A 21,020-nucleotide genomic window follows, 5' to 3' on the forward strand; every position below is an offset into this window, starting at 1 on the left:
TTATGATGACTCTGTATTGAAAACAAGGAATAGAGTAATAATCTGTATTTCTATAAGGGCCAACCACTGTTGCCTTGACATCTTTTTTGGAATATCACAAGACCAGACCCAAGGGAAACTAAATTAGCAGCACCTACGAGGACAAATAAGGAGATCTTCAGAAAAGTATTTATTTGTTACGTTTCTAAACACAAATTTTAATTAAAAAAATTGAGTAAAATATAGATCACTGAGGAGCAATTTACTTGTTGTTTCTCTTGTCTCCATTAGTAACTAAAGATTGTGCTTTAAAAAGTAAATAGGAAAAATAGAAACGTCATGCCCATAAATGGAAATAGGTTAGGCAGAAGGAAAAAGAAGACACAACAAAAACTGCTTGTGTTATGTCTGGAATGGTTAAAAATAAACTAAATTAAGCTTTATCTTATACGGGGATACATTATACTGTATATGTATGTATATATATATTTTTTAAAACCTACACAAATATTTTGTTCGCATCGAGTTTGTGACACACTTTAAAGTGATCAAAAACACAAAACACATGTTTGACGCTGTTTTCGGGCAGAGCGTCTCCTCCCCTGACTGACGTCACGCTGCGCTTGGCTCGAGCATGTCCGTAAAAATCCCGACTGCCTGCTTCATCCCGAGTATTGATATTTCCGACAGCACTTTAAGGCAGCAGCAGCATTTACAAGTTTACCCGAGTGCCACTGAAACAAACGAGCCGGAACAAAGAAAGAACAGGAAACAAAAATGAAACGTTCCGGGAGTGTTTTAACGGCGACTCTCTCCTTCTTTCTTGTACTTTGCCTGCTTTCGGTCAGAGGTAAGTTAATTTTCTTTCCCCCAAACACTGACACTAATTTATATTAAACCTGATTCATCCATTCCTGTTTGCTTGTATATGCTGTATATGTGACCTGCCCTGTTAACAGGCTAATTATTGCCCCAGGCTAAAACCCACAAACTTTAGTTACACTTTTCCCTTTAGTGCTTCAGTGTTTATTCGCTTTCTAAAGTGTTCATTTGAATGTCAAAATCTGAGCTACTAAAAATGCAAAACAATAGATTCAGTTGGAGAATAGGATTATGTGCAACTTTTACATTTCATTCTTTAACACAGTTTTTCTACCACCGGCCGGGTATCCTATTTTTGTCAGGCAGTTCAGTAATTAAATATAAAAATGTATGTTATACATGTTAGACTTGTTTATTAATATGTTTCTTGCTTCATAGTTTCTCTAAGGGATTAGCCGGTCATGCAGACCATGTGCATCCACATCTATTTGTTTCTCTAATTTCCGTCATGGAATCCCTCTTGGCCACATTACGTGTTGGTGCAGATGGAGTGGAAAGTAAGACCAGATGGGCTCATGTCTGGACCCGACCTGAACCAGCTGGACATGCACCTACATTTACTTTGACCTGGCAAGGTGTTGTCAGGCAGGAGAACTGAAAAATCACTTGTGGGGACAAATGTCTGTTGTTTTGACGGCTCTCTGGTGCCGTCACCTGTCAGTCAGGTGTGTTGGATGTCCTGAGCCATCTGTCCGGGTTGTGTAACTCCTCAAGCTCTTAATCCTGCACATAGACATGCTGCTGTCATTGCAGAGCTCATAGGCATGAACATACACACATTTATTTAGTATAGGTGGGTTTTGTTATTTGTTTTTTTTATGTAATACCATAAAATTATAAAAATGCAAATTTCCAACCGGTTTTATGAAACTTGACAAAACTCGCATTTCTTTTTAGGTTTTTTCCCCCTTAAAGATATTAAACAAAGCAATATTCAGCAGCTCCACACGAGTTTCCTTATTAAGTGAAATTTGCTGTTGTCATGGTTCCTGAGAACACATTTATGAGTGTGGGTTTGAAAGTTCTGCTGTGACTCATATGGGAGTTTGCTGCCACTCCCATCACAGAACTCTGACATTATTTTCCTGGTCTGGCCTGGATCTGTGAGTCAGCACTTAGGCCTTTGGCCTGCTCGGGCTAAAACAGCCCAACGGCAGGACACCAGAGTCAGCTGGTATTTTAATCCAAGCGCCAGTTGGTAAACATTTAAATCAAGCCGAGATGTCCAATTTAATGAACTCACGTGTGAGGTCAAAAAACAGGCAAAGGTCAAACAACAAGAGTCTGGAGGAAAGACTGAGACATGAGAGACAATGATTTAGCACAGACCAACGATCTGTCAGCCACTCTTTTCTGCCTATTTTGGACCAGAGTTTGCAAAATAACATAGTTTCCAAACACGTTGTCAGCGTCTGTTTTTGCTGCATAGCTTTTAAATAACTCCTCTTCCTGCTGATCCACAGGTGACTACTGTGAGGTGAACCATTGCCACAATGGAGGAACATGTGTGACGGGCGTTGGAGACGATCTGTTCGTCTGTATTTGTGCGGATGGCTTTGGTGGAGATACCTGCAACTTGACAGAGACAGGTACGATTGATCGCACTGTTCTTGAGATTTGAAGGTGAGCAAGGTTTATTTCCTGAAGGGAACCTTTCCTCCCAGCAGGGCCCTGCAACCCTAACCCCTGTAATAATGATGGGCAGTGTGAGGTCGTCGCTCCAACCAGGCGAGGAGACGTTTTCAATGAGTACATCTGCAGGTGCCAGACGGGCTTCGAAGGAGTGCACTGCCAAATCAGTAGGTTACTTCTAATTGCCATTAATGAGTATATCTGCTGCATAATGTGTATATCTACTTCACTGAACATGGTCTATAATGATACAATATCGCTGCATTGTATTAAAAGATAAAAACGTTGCAGCTGTCTTTTCACCAGTTTCTTCCTTACGTGAGAAAACAGGAGGTTTTTAAATCTGTCACAGCACCGTCAGCAGTGAGAGAGGTGCACAGTCCTCCCAAGAGTCTCATGAAAGGCTGCTTCACAGGGCCGTTTCGCTCATTCTGCTTGGCTAATTAGTGAAAGACCATTCCTCTCTTAGCATTCCTACCACGCTGCTGGTACTTAGGCTTGATCAGATCAGCGGAGGAATTTGATTATGCTGAACTGAATCACAGTCTCTCAAAGAAAATCTTTTCAATTTAAAATGTTTTTCTCAGGATTTAGGCTGAGAGCAGATTTATTCCGTAATTATAGTGTGGCAGTATAAGCGGATCGCTCCCAGAACTCGTGTTTCTTTCTTGAATGAACAGCTCACCCCACAGTCCCTCAGTCTGACCACAAATAGCAGTGTTTGTGCAGTCTGGTTGTCCACTCCCATCATTTTAATTCAGACTTCACTGGCTGGATGAATGGTTGAAGAATGAGGGTAAATACATTGGAACTTACCCCAAATGTAGTATTTAGTAAACAGACTTGCACAAATTTATACTTGAATCTTGTTATTATTTAATAGAATATAAGATGTTACTTAGCATCTAAATTTATTATTGATTATTTTGCAAATAATGGAAAAAAGTCCAGGAATAGCCAATCCATGAGGTTGTTTCATGTTGTGGTTCTCAGTAGTGCCTCCACGTTGGGCCAGTGTTGTCACGAACACATGGGCATTTGTTTTTAAGTTGCAGTCAATCCGCTTAGTGTTAGATGGGAACAAGAATTATACAGAACCATGTGACCTTGCCTGTCATCTGCTTTAGTTCTGATGGGTTTTTTTTAGTTATCACCATGATAATGTAAGGAATACATTTGTTTTTTTTGTATGAGCCCTTATAAGCCCACTGCATGCCCTACGACTATCATTACATTATTGGTTTTCGATCCAGGCTCACACACCGGAGGTTACTAGCAGTCCCTCTTTTGCAGTTTTGTATTGTTTTCCCACTTGTAAATTTTGATTGAAATAACAATTGCTCTTTTTCATCTTGAAACAAGCTGAATTTAAAGAATGAAATAGGGTGTCTTCCTCCTACCTCGCTGAATGTAAAGCATTGCTGTGTTAGCCTGCCACCTTGTGGAGATATCTTGGTGTTACATGGACAGAGTTGAAATTTAAAACACGAGGGAACGTTTGAGCTTTGATTGAAATCATTGCTATTCGCTGAAGGGATTTATTAAAGGGAAAAGTAAAGATTTTATATTTATTCAGGAATTTTAATATAAACTGAAAGGTAAAATTTTGATTGACCCTGTTGGCTTTTTTAGGAGGGTTTTGGTGTGTGATTGTCTGACACAATTATGATATAACTTTTAAAAAATCTATTTTTTTACAATTGTTATTAGTGGTTTTTGTGACTGTGAACTTTACAATGCCTCCCCTCCACCACCCCAAGGGTGTTTCTGTCATCATGGTCGATAAGGTAGAACCTAAGATACCTGAGAGCAACTCTTTTTTAAAGACTGACCCTCCACCTGTCTGACCTCCCCTCATTTTTCTCTGTCCCATTTGAGGAGAGTTGATTATAGTTGCTAGTTTAAAAATGGCAAATAATACAGCTGTTGTATCTTTCAGATGTGAATGAATGTGCCACGAAGCCATGCAACAACGGAGGGGTGTGTCGGGATCTGGATGGCGACTACACCTGCCAGTGTTCTTCGCCGTACGTTGGGAAACAGTGTCAGCAGCGTAAGTTCAGCATCATTTCAGTTCGCAGTTCTGTTATTAGGGCTGCTGCTCAAACAATATCTGGTTCTGCATTCTGCCTTTTCTTAATGCTGGGCATTAATCTTTATCCCAGGATGCACCTCTCTGCTGGGCATGGAGGGCGGCGCAATCGTGGAGTCTCAAATTTCAGCATCCTCCGTACACTACAGTATTCTTGGCCTTCAGCGTTGGGGCCCCGATCTGGCGCGACTCAATAACCAGGGCATCGTCAATGCGTGGACATCAGCCAGCCATGACAGGAACCCTTGGATTGAGGTCAGAATAAGTGGTCGCTCTGAAGCAATGTTCCCTCTAAGCTGCGCGCTTGCGCAATCGCGCACTGCTTGCACTTGCGCACAAGAAAATCTATGCAGCGCACAAAATAAAATTCAACAGAAACGTATTAATTAATATCTAATTTTAGAACTGATATAATCTGGTTAAGTAGACCAGTAATATTGTTTTCTGTACCATTTTGTAACTCAATGAGCGACAGGTGTCCAGCCAATAATCCGATACAGTTCATTTACGCTACGCAGCCAATCAGCATTGACAGTGTTTGCGTATGTGCCCTGCCTTTACTCGCCGTGCATGTTAGCTAGCTAACAGCAGTGCAGCGGATCTAAGAGATGCAAATGCTAATCCTTTATCATGGCGAAACGAACGGGCAGAGACACATCCACTCATCAAGCCAAAGTAAAAAAGAAATGCGGTTCTTTTAAGATGGAATGGCTGTCGGAGTGTGTGCAAATAGAAGAACAAGCGGTGAAACTGAGTGACTCTTCCTATGGTTAAAGCAGGACTCTCACATATAACATAGTGCACATCTCATGAACAACAAGATTTTTGTCTTTTTCGTTTTATGTGCTGCTGTCATTTGATTCTTTTAATAAGCCACGTAACTTGCTATGATCCGAGGTTTTGAACAAGGGTGATACTGGTGCGTGCCCATCTGATGTTGCTCACAGTGGTCCTCAGGGTGCTCGGGGAGCTTGTGTGTCTGCTCAGACACATGAAAAATTAGAGGGAACATTGCTCTGAAGGCAGCGGGCGGAACGACCTCAGCTGTAAACGGTACTTACTGACTGTGATTTTGGAAACGACAGATTAACCTGCAGAAGAAGATGCGACTGACGGGCATCATCACTCAGGGCGCCAGCCGCATGGGAACAGCTGAGTACATCAAGGCGTATAAGGTGGCGAGCAGCTTGGATGGGAATACATATGCTACCCTTAAAGTTCAAGGCCAATGGAGGGACAAGGTCAGAGAGGAGGCAGCTTTTGGAATCTTTTGAAATAAAAAAGAAACTACATTTATATGTCGGCTTACTTTGTTTCCGTGCCACAGGTCTTTGTTGGTAACACAGATAACGACAGCACAAAGACAAACCTATTTGACCCTTCGATTGTGGCCCAGTACATCCGGATCATCCCCGTGGTTTGCCGCAAAGCATGCACGCTGCGCATGGAGCTGGTGGGCTGTGAACTAAATGGTAAGCAAATTAAGGCAGCGAGTTGAGCAATTAGAAGGTTCGACTGAGTGGTGAAAAGCACAGGAAGTCACACAGCACTATTGCCTCACAGCAAGAAGGTTGCGGGTACGATCCCGAGTTAGTATACTCTTTGTGTGGGTTTTCTCTGGAGCATGCGGGTCAGGGTTAATGCACAGCTGAATCTGCAGCGGCTCAGCGCTAACCCTCCACCAGGCCATGACATTTTATAGTACAATTATATAATGACAAATATAGCATGTTCTACTCTATACTGATAGCATACAGCTAACTGTGGATGGAAAATGTCACTTCTTATCAGTTTCCTGCTGAAATATTGAAGGGAAACTGGAGGAATTGTTTGGTTTGCTTGTTTTCCATGTAGCTCTATGCACTTCTCTTCTTCTCCACTTTACTCTGAACGTATGTTAAAATGTTTTGTCGTCCATGCTGCATGATGGATCATTGCCTTGACTGGATGACGGGTGAAGGTCATGTTCTTTCTGTGGGTGTATTCACTTACCCCCACTCTTCCTCTTTCTCCTGCTTTGCCTCTCCCTCTCTCCGTCTGCTCAAAATTCACAGTTTATTCAAACACGGCAGGTTGCTCAGAGCCTCTGGGAATGAAGTCCCGGCTCATCTCAGACGCACAGATTTCAGCCTCCAGCTCTTTCCGCACGTGGGGCATTGACAGCTTCACGTGGCACCCTCAGTTTGCCCGTCTGGACAAACACGGGAAGACAAACGCTTGGTCTCCCGTGCACAACAACCGCTCCGAGTGGATCCAAGTGAGTCTAAACCTGGCACTAGGATATCGTGGATTTAAAAAAGGATTTTATTTGAACCTTTTGCTGTTTCCCAGGTTGATCTGGAGAAGACGAAGCGCATCAGCGGCATCATCACTCAGGGGGCCAAAGACTTCGGCGTGGTGCAGTTTGTGTCCGTTTTCAAAGTTATGTACAGTAATGATGGGGAGTCGTGGAATACGGTGAAGGAGGAGAACGTCGGCAACGATAAGGTCAGGTTTCTGGACATTCAGCTAAAATAAACGTCTTCTCCTGCTGGGTTTTTTTTTTTTTTCTCAGAACCTCAACATCCTGAGCACCACCCTCCTATAAGAGGACATGCTATATATGCTATATATTTTCTTTTCACACGCCCCTTTAAGATGATTTACCTGTGCTCATTTTGGCCAAAAGACATGTTTAGAATTCATCGACAGGAATGAACCGATACGTAATTTAAGGGCACATTAATCAGCCCGAGTTTATCCGTCACAGAAGGACTGATTAGTGGCAGAGGCTGAAAGTGTCTGTTAAGTGTGAAATGCTGCGTGCCTCAGGCTGATGGGTTAATGTCAGTTTGGATCTGGGCCCCAAACACAAGTCAATCAAATTGACAGTCTTTGAAGATCAATCATGCTTGTGATATCTTCAGCAAGAAAACAGGGGGTCAGGCCCTGTGGGAAGAATATAGGCGTGATTCTTTAGGGCCTCCACCCTTCTTATCACCTGCTTCATCTCCTGTGCTCTTGCTCCCAGGCAGGGGAGTCAAACTTAAATCAAAGCAGCTCAAATTAAAACAAAATATTCTCACCTACAGATGTAAATACCGGTAGGTTGCCCAACTTAAAAGCTAACTTAATCTTTAATTTGCAGCTTTTCCAGGGCAACATTGACAACAACAGCCACAAGAAGAATGTGTTTGAGCCCCCTTTCTACGCCCGATATGTGCGAGTGGTCCCCTGGGAGTGGCACGAGCGGATCACCCTGCGCATGGAGCTGCTGGGCTGCGACGACTGAGAACAACCAACATTTATTTGACACAGAAATGTTGTTTGACTCTGGCTGGACAACCTGGTGCCTGCTGGGACTGTAGCACCTTCTCAACAGACACTTTTCCAATGTTTTAATTTATAATAGAACATTTTGAAGTGACTTCTGACGATACGTTAGACTTAGGCTTAGTTAGACTTTTGGTAAAAGAAATGTTAGCGTAGCTTGAGCTCACCCTCGCTGTTATTTGCTTCATAGAGGATCTAACTTACACTTCTGGTCATGCTTAAAGCTACATTTAACATTTAAGTTTTTTTCTTTTAGCCTCTCCTTTGTAGTCAGGCATCAATTACCCTTCCTGCTGTTTTTGTAGCTCCAACAGTTGCCAGCGGATAAACATCCTTACCAGCTTCATATTCCAGTACAAACCTACTGGGCCTGTGCAATATAGAGCTACTGTACTGGGTAGACCTAATAATCAAGTGTAGAAAAAGGCACTAAGATTTTTTTGTCAAGTTCCGACTTTTTTTCGTGCATTCTCATATGAATTTAATGTCATTTTTACGGCAAATGTGAATCTATGTTGAAAGATGTGTAGAAATTTTCATTAACTTTTTTTATTCATTGTTGGTCTTCAGATGAGATCAAATATTAAAGATTTCAAGAAATCCCCGTGCGTGCGTGTGAAATCACTGGTTTTCTGTGCAATGTGGAATGAAGAAGAGCTCCTCTAATGCATCACTGTGAAGGTGGCACCCAGTGAAGATGAAGCAGAAATAATCCCATACAAACACGTCGTTATTATCAGTTCTTGTCCAAATTAACCCTAAAACAACCTGGTCTTCCTGTTGTCCTGCTGTTTAAAAGCCTAATTACACACTTTTAGTCACTCATCAATCCAGCTCCTGGTATGTTTGGCTCCTGGCAACAGCTTTGCAACACCATAAATTCTATCTGTGCTTTAAAACAACCAATCACTGCACGTAAAGAAGGGGAATATATATTTTATATATTTTGTCATAAAACGCCTTGAAAGTGGAATGCAAACATTGTTCATCTTACAGATTTTAAAGTGACGCGGGGGTTGACACTGAGGACCTATCTCTGGCCCCAACCCTCGCACACGCACATTCACACGCACCCACAGGTGAGTTTTCAGGCACCCAGAGTTGTTCCACATCGGCGAAGCGCGTCACACACGTCGGACTCAAAGTTGCGCATTTTCGGTTGATGTTTTTCATAACAATTGTCGAGATTTAACTGAGATTGAACTGCTCAGTGGAAAACAGCTGCGAGGAGGCGCCGAATTCTTACAAAAAAAGTCTTTTGTTCCTCGTCACCAGACCTGAAAAAACAGCGGTGAGTAGTAATAAAATATATATACACTCACGCATATATATATACACATACACACATATATATACATATATATGTATTTTTTTTAAAAAAAAAGATTAAAACTGTGCAAGGTGTCAAACAGCATTTGCTAAATTGTGTATTTGCCTGCCTGTAAAAGTCCTTTGAACTCCTTTTACATTCACCATTTTACTCTTTAAATGTATACGAATGTATACAGAAACGTAAAAAGTAAAAGAGTTTGTGGTTCTACACATATGAAATCAAGATTTTGAAATATGAATATCATATTTTTATGTACACAGTAAGATTTAGAACTCTTCTGCCCTCTAGTGGTAAGATCCTGTTGCTTCTAAAGATGTGGAAATTTACATAATTCAATTATTGGATTTTCTACACAGATCTGAGAATTGTCAGAAAACCTGGACTTGTGGATACAAATAGGATGACATTCAGTAATTTCCATCAATCTCTGCTGTTGCTGGGGGCTCAGCTGGTTCTGTCAGGCTGGGTCCTGACCGCCCCGAACGAATTCTTCTATCACAATTACCGGAAAGGAAATGGCAATAAAGAAAGTATGATTTACAAAACAACTAATCTCCTGAAAGCTCTATTCATTAGAAGCATTGTTCACATATCTCACAGTTCATTTCAGTGGCTTGAAGCTTTACGTGGACTCCTCTGCCGGCTCATCATTGGTCATGTTCGGAGGGCACAACGCCACCATACCCTGCAGGTTTAGGTATGAGCCTAAGCTCAATACACCCAGAGAAGCCCGTGTCAAGTGGACCTGGCAGCCTGCAGGGGGCCGTGAGACGGAAGTGCTGGTGGCTGCTGGATCAAACACTCGAAGTTCTGAAAAATTCAGGTGGGTGAGAACGTATGTTTTTGGTGGCTGCATGATTCACTTCTAAACTCACCTTGCTCCATGTTGTGTTTTGGTCAGGGGACGGGTGCATCTCAGACAGGATTTTCCAGGAGACGCTGCACTCGTTATAGCAGAGGTCACACTGAGTGACATGGGACGTTATCGCTGTGAGGTGGTGGACGGAGTGGAGGACAAGAGTGTATCTGTCGACCTAGAGTTGTATGGTGATTGGTTTGCACCATTATTGTGCTTTTTTATTGCAGGTTTTTTTTACACATCCTGCTGTTAATAGGAGTGTAAGATCTCCATAAATCGGCAATTGCAGATACCAGTCAAACTTGAAGTAATTTTCCACCCAGGTGTGGTGTTTCCTTACCAGCACCCTCGTGGTCGTTACCGTTTGAACTTCCTGGGAGCCCAGCAAGCATGTGAGGATCAGGGTGCCACCCTGGCCACCCTCACACAGCTCTTCCAGTCCTGGAAGGAAGGCTTAAACTGGTGCAATGCAGGATGGCTAGCAGATGGGACCGTGCACTACCCCATCACCAAGCCCAGGGTGCCATGTGGGGGTCTCCGTCTCCCTCCAGGGGTCCGTAGCTACGGAAGACGTCATCTGCACCTCCATCGATACGATGTCTTCTGCTTCTCCCCTTCACTCAGAGGTGAGGCGGCCATAGGAGACACATGAAACCAGCAGTTAGTGTCTGTCTCATTAAATGGGGCAGTAAATACTTTACTGTGATCATTGGGGGCTTTTCAAAGGTTTTTATTTGTTTATGCAAATGACTCGTGCATGATCAATGTATGTACACATTAAAATAAATGGTTTCTCAGTAGGAAGAGTCTTCTTCCTTCAGCAATCTGAGGGGATGAACCTGACAGAGGCTCAGCAGGCGTGTCAGGAGAACAGCGCCGAGGTGGCCAGGGTGGGACAGCTCTACGCCGCCTGGAAGTTCACGGGCCTGGACCACTGTGAAGCAGGCTGGTTGGCTGACGGAAGCGTGCGGTATCCCATCACCACCCCGCGACCTAACTGTGGCCCCTCTGAACCAGGAGTACGTAGCTTTGGCTTCCCGCCTCCTCAGCTCAAGTATGGAGTCTACTGCTACAAGACAGATGAGGAAGTGCTGTAGTTCAGAGAGGAGACGCTGATAAACTATCACCACTCCACATTTAATGTTTAATCATTTAGTATGTTGTTTTAAAATGTCATCTCTGTTTTCATAGTCTAAAGGGATGTGATGTGATGTACTTACTGTTGTGTAACAGCTGGACCATATAGGGGCGGGCCTTTGGATGGCGTACGTCGCTCTCATTGTGACGTCACTCCCCTCCACGCTCTCTCTAGTTTTTCAGCGGTGCACATGTCTTGCAGTAGAGATATGCAAATGTTGTTGACTCTTTTTTTCTCCTTTTATTCAAGTTAATTAGTGACAGTTTTCATGTTGTGTATTTCGTTAAGAATGAGCGTTCACTAGTACGTGTTTGAGTTATTCTCATTAAACAGATCTTAAGAAGACCCCAGTGCAATTGCGGGTGTGTTTTTGGATCTTTTTTCGACCTACACACAACCATAAACTGTTACAGTTGGCTCTTCCATGACAAGGAGAGAACTCTGGTAGTAATGCAGTATGAACTTGTTTTTACATACATGTAAATTTAATTTAATGTTTCTATTAACATCTAGAGTTATATCTTGTTTCTGGAAGTCTTGAACACATCACATAAATTAGGCACAATCCACATTACCTTTTTCTTATTACAGAAACAATATGGTATTTGGAACATGTACTTGATGGATAATCAATACAGAAATGTATCTTTGTTTTAGGTTTCAGCAGATTTTTTTGTATATACACGGGCAATTTTAGATGTCAGAAAGATCCTGAGTCAAATGGACACTTTGTACAAAGAGACTAACTCATAACACACAAAATACTTAGATTTTTTACAATGTGACAATTTCCCCATTATTAGTTTACATTTTATCTGGACCTCAGCCAAAAAGTGTCCTGTGTGCCTGTTGGGACTTTTGAACATCATGTAATGACTTCAAATTACCGCTGCTGAGTTAAGTACGCAATAAAGATAGAGTGGTGCATTTTTGAAACTGTCCCTTGAGTTTAAATTCATTCTCCTTCCTCCGCTGATGTAGAAGGACAGAAAGAGCTGAAAAGAGGGCAAAAGCTGAATCAGCAGGATGAGAAGCCAGCTCTGAAGTCATGACATCCATGGCAGACGGCTGTGGACTAACATTCACTTCAGCTTCCCCGCCCTGAAGAAATAATTGCATCATTTGACAGAGCAATTCTGCAGCATTTTCTGCTCTTTAAAAGGTTTAAAATGAATGTAGGTATGGTCAGCACTATGATTACCATGAAATAGAATGTATTTCATTTTTAAGAATGGCCTCTTTGAGCAATGAGAAACTAGAAGAAGGATCATGTGACCGTTGAGACATTCCAAAGTGTAGCTTAATTTGGGCTTTCACAAAGGGTCCTGTGATAAAACCTTTGTTACGATGTTTTGACAACTGGCTCTAAATGGCACCATTGTTTAGACGCTGAGCAGAGCCTGAGGTGACGCACAAGGTCAAGATAAAAGCTCCACGGCTGCAGCACCTTGACACAGTCTCAAACAGACTGCAGGACGCTCTGTTTGACCAGTGTCTTTGAGATCTCCAATCAAATACCGGTACTCATATTCTTGTTTCTCTTTGATTTAAATCATCTTTATTTCACTCTCACTGGACAAACAGGAAAAAATCTACAAGTATTTCAAATTTGTAACTCTTTATCTACTGTAGCAGCAATCTTTTTTTAAGTGATGACTATTAGCCTTTAGATTATTTCAGATGTATCACATAGCTAGAATGTACTATTATATATTCCTTTCTCACTGTCATGCTGTTAGTTTGTGCGGGTGTTTGTGCAGGTGGCTCAATTTACCCACTTAGTTACATCAACTTACCTGTAAGGTGAGGGAAGTTGAGACGCACCACCTTTTTAGTTTTATTTTTACGTTGACTTTTTGTCATAGACCCATACCCATTTTTCTATTGACACGAGACATCCTGGACTAAAGGTTGATATTTTATTTTTTATATTGTAACATTTGTCCTTGCCATGAAAATGGCATCGGTAAGAATCTGTTTTCTACTGTAACTTGGATTATTGTTTGCAAGTACAGTTCTGTTAGACAGACAGGTAAAAGTGGTTTTAGTTATAAATGAAGTTACAGCAAATTCTGACAGTTTCAATTCTGTCTCTGTGTACATGTGAAAGAGTCAGCAGGATTCTGCAAAACAATGATTAAAGTATGAGTATGAATGACTGGAGGGACAATGTGTCACAAACATTTACTGTTAAAAACAAAACATCAGTGCCACAAAGAACTGCCAGTAATTAAAACTATCCAGTCAAACATCTTCTTCTTCTGGTTTTATGGATGTTTGTAACTAACTTGTAGATGCATTACCGCCACCTGCTGGACAGGAGTGTGGAGCAGAACGCCCTGAGATAAAACCTCCGTTACTGATCCCTTTTACATCTAAAAACAGTACTTTATTTCTTTTAGTTTAGCGTTTCTTTTAGTGTGACTGTGCCTGGCACCTCGGACACTGGAAGGACATGTTTCACCGTTTCAACCCACACTGGTCACAATTCCCCGCATCATATTTCTGTCATAAAAAGGGTGCTGTTTATTCCCGTGTGCCCAGATCTCATTCGCGACATGACGTTTTCCTCTTTTACTCATCTGACTTGACTATACGTTTAATCTGTGCCTTATTATGTTACATGCATTGTTATTTGCTCGCCTCCTTCGTTACTCCCACCTATTGGCCACGGATTGGAAGGGTAATAAACTATTACCCATTGAACTACTTTAAACTTGCCCGTTTGCCCAAAACTTTAACAAAAAAATAAATAAATCCAGTACAATGTTTAAAATCATCCGCTTTCTAATCAATATCCAGTGTGGTAAAAATGGCGTTTCAAACAGTCAACAATTAAACATTGAATGAAGCCAATTCAACGACATTTTTACTGTCATAAATAAACATTTTTGGAAAAGTGGTTAATGTTGGACAGCAGAAATGTACATTATAATCCCATGTATGATAAGTACTGTACGGTTTTGCGGATGTAAGCCTCCTTTTTTTTTTTTTACCCTGAAGGCTGTTATCAGCAGCAGACATTCATTTATTGAAGTCAAACACACCCAAAGACAAGGCGGAGTACAAATATTAAGGAAATAAAAGTCAGGACTCTCTTTGAACCAAAAATTTGAAAAACAGAGAAACGATTGACTACATGGTGTTGTATGCAAATAGCATCACTGGCCCATGGTGCATGTAATAGAAATATATCATTCATCATTCCATTTTCCCCAACCAACCAGAATGAATCCAGCTGTCTCTTTACCAATGCTCCAGGAAGCAGACCCTGAAATGAATTATATCCAAGATAATCTGTGAAAGTGTGTGCATGACATTATTTTGGTAGTTCACCATAAACACATGTGGTATATTTCCTCTTTCTGACACTTTTGCTTAAGAAAGTCAAGAATCTAATTTCCCACTTGCTATCTTTAGAAATATTTAATTTATCTTTCAAATTTTTGAATATAACCCTAAGGCTTTTATTTAACTCTGGGCTTTAATCTAGGAAAAATGTTAGTTTTGAGTATCTATGAAAATCTCAATGTGTCTTGTGGACCTTACAGGTCTGCATGAATCCGCCCCGTTTGGATGAAGTTCTGCAGAAATTAGAATAAAACATTTTTGAAGATTTTTCACAACTTGAACTTGAATTTTTCACTTCGGTTGACTTTTTTAGTTTTGATATTTGGTTTCAAGAGTATTCTAAGGAATCATTCTGTCAATGCATTCTGACTGAAACATGGATGTTACATAACTGTTATCATTCAGTCCTGTGACAACAACACCAGACCACATGGAAGAAACTCCCATTTCTGTTTGAATAGTCTATCTCTATATCTTTATTTATTCCATTTTAAATTTCATATCATTTAGCAACCCAGAAGAATAAACTTAAAATGAAAACATTTTATATTTTAACAACAGTCTCACTTGAATTTGTGTTAACGGATTATTGAAACAAGTCAGCCTAAGTAAAAAACTATACCAACCAGCAGATGGCAGTGAGGTTTCTGGATCTGCTGTAAGCAGGAAATTACACAAAACCAGACACTTTTATTAAATAAATACACTCTATGAAAAAGATTAGAACTTTTGTTCTAATTCGGTGTAAACGAACTCCTGTCATGCATTAAATGTGACATTTGTGGAAACAGAAAGATAAGTTGTAAAGAATGCATGATGATAGAAATGTGACAACTGTAAAATTTAGGTGGAACACAAGATCAGAATGAGGATAAGAAGAAAAGCACATGGTGAAAGGAGTATTAATGAAATGAAATCTTGTGAGCACACTGCTGGTCACCTGCAGGCTGTACTTACAAAAAAGAATTGTCCTGTTAAAGGTCAATGTAAAATTGATTGATGATGATGATGACCATGAATTATGCCATTTGTTGAAAGGAGTCACATTCTGATTTACCCTTGACCATGAAACAATATTTCCAAGAGCAGACACGCACACGTGAGGATTCCTGGAACGTCACAAACGGCAGTATCAAGAAGAGAAAAATACATAGTCGTTTTAGAAAATAACCCCCCCCCCCCCCCCCCCCCCCCACACACACACACAGAATGGCATTTTAAATATTATGTAATACACAGTTTACCCTGTATTAGATTTTAAGGATTTTTGTGACTTAATGATAGGGGTAAAATTCAAATCATATTGCTGGAATGAAAGCAGCAATTGGATGAATAAAGCAGAATCTAGCAGACTGGAAGAGTGAAATAGGCTATTTAAAGGAATGGTGTACAAAATTTTGCAACAGGTGTGAAAATAATTCAATATAAACACTCCAGAAAATGGACAGAGTGAGTTATGAATAAAACTATTCCAAGCCAACCCGCCCTGCACATGTTGCTGCTTCCTACTCATAGTTGAGGTTTTGGAGGGTTGCTTAGGTAATGTTTTGGTTTAACCTCAGGAAACTCTGTCACTTTTTAGGAGGTTTCTAGTCAAAATAGTGAGACGGATTTAGGGCTGTCACATTAAACAATGCAGCGACATCTTCACGAAGATGTGCTCTCTTTTCTGCTAACTCGCGGTCATAGATAGAAAATATTAATAAACAGTGAATCACTCATTTTATGTTTTTTTTAAAAATCTTATCTTCCCCGTGTTTTAACACTTTCAAACCATCAAAAGTTGACAATGTGAGGGGAAAGCGTAAATTTGAGATGTTACTTTACAGTATGATTTCTTTAGTATTTCTAGCAAATAAAGAGCCGGGTTGAATAAAGTAGTATACGTATAGTAACGGGTGTTATAACGTTTGATCATGGTTATACACATATAATCACGGTTTTGTTAGGTAATGTTATTAACTAATCACAAATACTTTATGATCCCCGAATTGAACTACTTGTTTTTTTTTCCATTAGTATAGTATAGCTTTCCGAAATTATAACAGTGCATAAAATGGCTGTAGTATGTGCTCGATGACGTTTATAGCGTCAAAACTAACATATTTTGGAGGGTGGGCGGGAGCTGCGGTTTTGGTCGCTCCTGATTGGTCAATCTGGCATGTGCGTGTCGCGCGAGGTGTTTAAATAGCCAATCGCGCCGCTGTCTCCAGTATGTGTAGAAGTTGCTCGAGGCTCCACTTCCTCTCTCGGTGGAAGACTGCGTCCAGGTGACAGCTCGTCTCTGCTCTTACTCACCGAACACAAGTGCCATGGAGGCGACAAGTAGTTGACGTTTCCTGCTGCAACCTTCTCTTTTGAAGCTTTATTCCCGTCCGATCACTGGGTTGCTGGTTTATTGACGTTTTGAAATTTCCAAACTTTATTTTTTTTACGATCTTCGACCATCTCCAAACATGAAGTACATCATCGGCATCGGCGGGTAAGTGGCTGCCGTATGAATGGGCGGAAGCTAAAACAGGCTAAGCTAAGTTAGCTGCTAGGCCCTGCACAGCTCGGCACACGTGGAGTGGCTGGCCGCAACATGCGCTCATTCAGTGCTTCGTATTTTTGGTCGAAAGCCCTCCGCTGGTGTTGAAAATATATCAAGAATCGCATTGACATAGTGTCAACGACTTTGCCTTGTTGTCAGCAAAAGCAATAATTATTACGGCGTAATAGACGTGGCTTTGCTGCTAATAAATATTCACTCAAGTCCCAACAAATTTTGCTATTATTATTATAATCATTAATATATATATTTGTTTCTGTTCATAAAACTGTAGTCAAGTAGATGCAATATGTATGAAACTAGGAATGTTTATCCCTATAAATGCATAATTACACATCTAATATGGTTGTTTTTTTAATTAAACAAATGTAAATTATTCAGCTTGCTCTGATTTTTACTCTTCCGGGCGAGTGGTGTCATCCGTAAGTCAGTCCTTTCATGCTTTGTTCCTTGCAGCGTTACCAATGGAGGGAAAACCACCCTCACCAACAGACTCATCAAGAACCTGCCCAACTGTTGTGTGGTTCACCAGGATGACTTCTTCAAGGTGAGTCACAACTTGTGCTTCATTAAACTCGGGAGACAGCTGACAAAAAGGGATTCCCTTCTAGTGCAGATCAGGAGGTTAACAGCAATGCTTGTTTTTACTAGATGCAGGAAATCTAGTGTGTTAAAACAAACAAGCGAGGAAAAAAGAGAGAGCGGGGGAAAAAAGCTCACAGAGCATGAATGGAATGTACACAGGTACATCTCATCAATGTATGTTTCAGCCACAAGATCAGATTGAAGTTGGTGAAGATGGCTTTAAGCAGTACGATGGTAAGCCTGGGTTTTTATGAAAGGGTTTGTGAGTATGTGTGCTTTATTTTGTTGTCTGTCTGTTCCTGCTGGAATGTAATCATTTGTATTCTGCATGCAGTACCGTTAAATCTAAACGCTAAACATGTTTATTTGCTCCCTCCGGTTTTCTACATTTTTTTTCTCCTTTCCATCCTCCTCCCTCCGGCGCTGCGCTTCAGTTATCACGGCTTTGGACATGGACGCCATGATGAGTACGATCTACGCATGGTTGGAGAACCCAGTGAAGTTTGAGAAGTCTCACGGCGTTAATAACACCCTGGAGATCATGCCAAAGTCTGACCATAAGGATGATGAGAAAACTCATATCCTTATTGTGGAAGGCTTCCTGCTTTACACCCACAGGTAAGATTGTGTGGTCTTTACATTTCACTGTAGCGTCAAAGAAGACAGCACCAAGTTAGTTTGTCTGTCCCCTGCAGGCCTTTGATCGACGTGTTGAATCAGCGCTACTTCATTTCCATCCCATATGAAGAATGCAAAAAGAGGAGGAGGTAATTTCCCTATTCGTACACAGTGTTTCCGCAGTAGTCTGCTGATTCAGCCTTAAATATATTTAAGTTCCGCTGTTGCGCCTCTTTGCAGCTCAAGAAACTACACAGTTCCAGACCCGCCCGGCCTGTTCGATGGCCACGTCTGGCCTATGTACCTGAAACACAAGGACATCATGGAGGAATCAGATGTAGATGTCTGTAAGTCAGCATCAATATTTGCATTCAAATGTCATATTTAATTCCTTCCCTAATTAAAACCCTTTTTGTGCTTTTATAGTGCAGCTAGATGGAACCAAGTCAAAGGAGCAGCTGTTCAACTTTGTCTATAGTGACGTCCTGAACAACATCCAGAAGTCTCTATAGGTACACCAAACACCGGAGCGCCTCATTGACAAATGTTCCTTTACAAATGCGAGTTTCTGAATTAGTTTCTTCTTTTCATTTCAGATGATTGAATTGGATCAGAGGAAGATATACTCAGCTTGCAAGCAGACAAATGCCTTGCCTTAAGTTTCTACCTGGCAGCTCATTTACCAAACTGCTATGATATTTATGAAAATGTTCAATTCTAACTTCTGGCATCCAATGCTGGCATGATTTTTATATCAACCATATTTATTGCTTTGTTACAGCCCACACTCCAAAGAGAATCAAAGGATGTGTTCAGAAAACAACTGCACTTAGATGCTTGTGTCAATAAATGATCTCCTCCATCCAGATCTTGCTTATGTGATTATTCACACGCTGCTGCCTCCTCCAGCATTTACACTGAGATGTGGGGAAAAAACCCTCAGAAATGTCCCAAAAGGTCCACATTGGGAGTATATTTAGCCCTCTACACACATAGCTGCCCAGACACCTGCTAAGTGAAGCAGCTTTCACTATCTTTCCTCTGAGGCAACAGCTAGTGTTGCTGATAAAAAGGTGCAACTTTATGACGACCTTTATAGTTGCAGTCAGGTGTCATTTTTCCCGCCACCTGTTTGACAAAACTAGACCCTTGCGAAGCACACTCGGTTGAACACACCTGTTCTGAGCATTAATGCTTATTTTCTGTTAAATAAGCTGCAGAAACACATGGAAATGAGTAATCTCGTGACGCAGAGCTCGGTTGCTCAGCTTTCTGGCTCAGTGAACAAAAAGACTTTTCTGTGTGTGTACTTTTCTGTATTCATCGGCCCACATTCACTTGAGCTGCCTTTACAAACAAACGGCGATATTTATTTTCAGAGGTGCACCATTCGGATGGTTTAAACGGCTCTCCCAAAGCTGAATTTCTGCCTTGTGGATGAAACAAAACACAAGTGTTGATGTGACGCTGCACGCAGGACAGATGGACGTCAGGGCGAGAGCACATGTTGGAACATTTAAAGTGCAAACTGGCTCGTAATGCACGACCACCGACACGCATGCAGAACATCTGACTCATAAACTTTCACCCACTCTTTTTTTACCACACGCTCACAAAATACGTTGCAGTTTATGGCTGAAGTTTAATGGCCTCCAGTTACTTTTTGACATAAATTTCCACTGAATTACAACAAACTTCCCGTGTACTCACGGTCGTTATTGTTTGGTTGATGTTTAATTTGACTGAGAACACCAGCAGAGCTGCGAAGAAGAGCGTTCAATAGGTAAAGACTCGACCTTACTGCCTTATTAAGCACCAGAAATCCACCAATATTTCAGCACTTTAGTCGGTTTTGGTGCTCAAAAACAGGTCATCTGTGCTGAGATCTGAATGAATATTTATGTGTTTCTACAGTAGACTGGGAACTTAAATGTCTGTGGATGTCACACATTAGCTATATATGTATTGCTTTTGCCACCTCACTAAAAATAAACTGGCATTTGCCTCCAGAATGCTGCGGGGGTTTTAAAAACGCAGACTCCCCAAATTGTGCTTAACAACAGCACTCGGCTAAATTACTCATATATCTTGGTTGCGTGAGTTTGACTGAACCGTACCTCTACATCTGGGCAGGAATGTGACAGAGGAGTTGTGGACAGCATGGAATGTGAAAGATTCTTGATGAAAACATTTTCTTTCTTTGGGGATAGGCAGGATAAGGTAAACTCAGTGACTTCAGATGATCGTGGATGGATAGATAAGGATGGACTTATTTGGGGGCAACGTCTTCTGATATGACCTTTGCAGCAATCCTGCAGCTTTATTTTCACACATGACATGATGAGTGTGTGTGCACAGCTGTGTTTTCTTATGTACATCACTGTGCAGCACCTCGTCCAAGTGCATCCAAAAGCAGCTGCTTTGGTCGCCTCCAAGTCAACAAGTCCATAAATCCTCCGTTCAGACCTCTAAATTCATAGAGTTAAGGTCTGGTTTATCACATCTCCATCCCCACTAACCCTTGGGCAAGTGACTGTGATTTTGTGGCCACTTGTCTGGAACCAGTTTCCTTGTCTCGCTCGTGTGTCTTTTAATATATTTACTCCTGTTTTCTTTTTCTAACCAGCCAACCAAAACAAAAAAGGAGCCAGGGCACATTCTCTTAATCAAATCTTCATTTCCCTCCCC

At 41.2% G+C, this 21,020-nt stretch overlaps 3 protein-coding genes across 8 annotated transcripts; all 3 read left to right on the forward strand.

Moving 5' to 3' along the window:
* Positions 1-634: 634 nt before the first annotated feature.
* On the forward strand, positions 635-8,499 carry LOC130521596 (EGF-like repeat and discoidin I-like domain-containing protein 3). 4 transcript variants are annotated; one of them, XM_057025254.1, is made up of 10 exons: positions 635-829; positions 2,325-2,450; positions 2,526-2,660; positions 4,433-4,546; positions 4,659-4,840; positions 5,671-5,826; positions 5,913-6,057; positions 6,640-6,842; positions 6,917-7,072; positions 7,713-8,499. In XM_057025254.1, exons 1-10 carry the CDS (start codon positions 757-759, stop codon positions 7,854-7,856), a joined length of 1,434 nt encoding a protein of 477 aa, XP_056881234.1. In that variant the 5' UTR covers positions 635-756; the 3' UTR covers positions 7,857-8,499. The 4 variants fall into 4 exon arrangements, with proteins under 4 accessions (XP_056881234.1, XP_056881236.1, XP_056881238.1 ...); XM_057025256.1 differs by having other exon boundaries at positions 6,658-6,842; XM_057025258.1 differs by having other exon boundaries at positions 2,529-2,660; positions 6,658-6,842.
* Positions 8,500-8,598: 99 nt separating this feature from the next.
* Positions 8,599-11,583, forward strand: LOC130521597 (hyaluronan and proteoglycan link protein 3-like). 2 transcript variants are annotated; one of them, XM_057025259.1, is made up of 6 exons: positions 8,599-9,188; positions 9,587-9,760; positions 9,831-10,053; positions 10,132-10,277; positions 10,413-10,715; positions 10,888-11,583. In XM_057025259.1, exons 2-6 carry the CDS (start codon positions 9,631-9,633, stop codon positions 11,184-11,186), a joined length of 1,101 nt encoding a protein of 366 aa, XP_056881239.1. In that variant the 5' UTR covers positions 8,599-9,188; positions 9,587-9,630; the 3' UTR covers positions 11,187-11,583. The 2 variants fall into 2 exon arrangements, with proteins under 2 accessions (XP_056881239.1, XP_056881240.1); XM_057025260.1 differs by having other exon boundaries at positions 10,891-11,583.
* Positions 11,584-16,781: 5,198 nt separating this feature from the next.
* Positions 16,782-19,198, forward strand: mibp2 (muscle-specific beta 1 integrin binding protein 2). 2 transcript variants are annotated; one of them, XM_057025381.1, is made up of 8 exons: positions 16,782-17,060; positions 17,586-17,676; positions 17,900-17,948; positions 18,149-18,332; positions 18,410-18,481; positions 18,573-18,679; positions 18,759-18,844; positions 18,929-19,198. In XM_057025381.1, exons 1-7 carry the CDS (start codon positions 17,035-17,037, stop codon positions 18,842-18,844), a joined length of 615 nt encoding a protein of 204 aa, XP_056881361.1. In that variant the 5' UTR covers positions 16,782-17,034; the 3' UTR covers positions 18,929-19,198. The 2 variants fall into 2 exon arrangements, with proteins under 2 accessions (XP_056881361.1, XP_056881362.1); XM_057025382.1 differs by lacking the exon at positions 17,900-17,948 and having other exon boundaries at positions 16,811-17,060.
* The last annotated feature ends 1,822 nt before the right edge of the window (positions 19,199-21,020 follow it).

Source organism: Takifugu flavidus, chromosome 2 (genome assembly GCF_003711565.1).
Source record: "Takifugu flavidus isolate HTHZ2018 chromosome 2, ASM371156v2, whole genome shotgun sequence".
Taxonomy (NCBI): Eukaryota; Metazoa; Chordata; class Actinopteri; order Tetraodontiformes; family Tetraodontidae; genus Takifugu; species Takifugu flavidus.

Bases quoted from the DNA above. Each gene is read 5' to 3' on its own strand.
- LOC130521596 (XM_057025254.1), top strand. From the start codon at position 757: ATGAAACGTTCCGGGAGTGTTTTAACGGCGACTCTCTCCTTCTTTCTT. The intron at 6,058-6,639 runs GTAAGCAAATTA...CAAAATTCACAG, and splicing joins GGTGGGCTGTGAACTAAATG to TTTATTCAAACACGGCAGGT. The intron at 7,073-7,712 runs GTCAGGTTTCTG...TTTAATTTGCAG, and splicing joins AGAACGTCGGCAACGATAAG to CTTTTCCAGGGCAACATTGA.
- LOC130521597 (XM_057025259.1), top strand. From the start codon at position 9,631: ATGACATTCAGTAATTTCCATCAATCTCTGCTGTTGCTGGGGGCTCAG. The intron at 9,761-9,830 runs GTATGATTTACA...CATATCTCACAG, and splicing joins AGGAAATGGCAATAAAGAAA to TTCATTTCAGTGGCTTGAAG. The intron at 10,054-10,131 runs GTGGGTGAGAAC...TGTTTTGGTCAG, and splicing joins CGAAGTTCTGAAAAATTCAG to GGGACGGGTGCATCTCAGAC.
- mibp2 (XM_057025381.1), top strand. From the start codon at position 17,035: ATGAAGTACATCATCGGCATCGGCGG. The intron at 17,061-17,585 runs GTAAGTGGCTGC...TGTTCCTTGCAG, and splicing joins TACATCATCGGCATCGGCGG to CGTTACCAATGGAGGGAAAA. The intron at 18,333-18,409 runs GTAAGATTGTGT...TGTCCCCTGCAG, and splicing joins TTCCTGCTTTACACCCACAG to GCCTTTGATCGACGTGTTGA.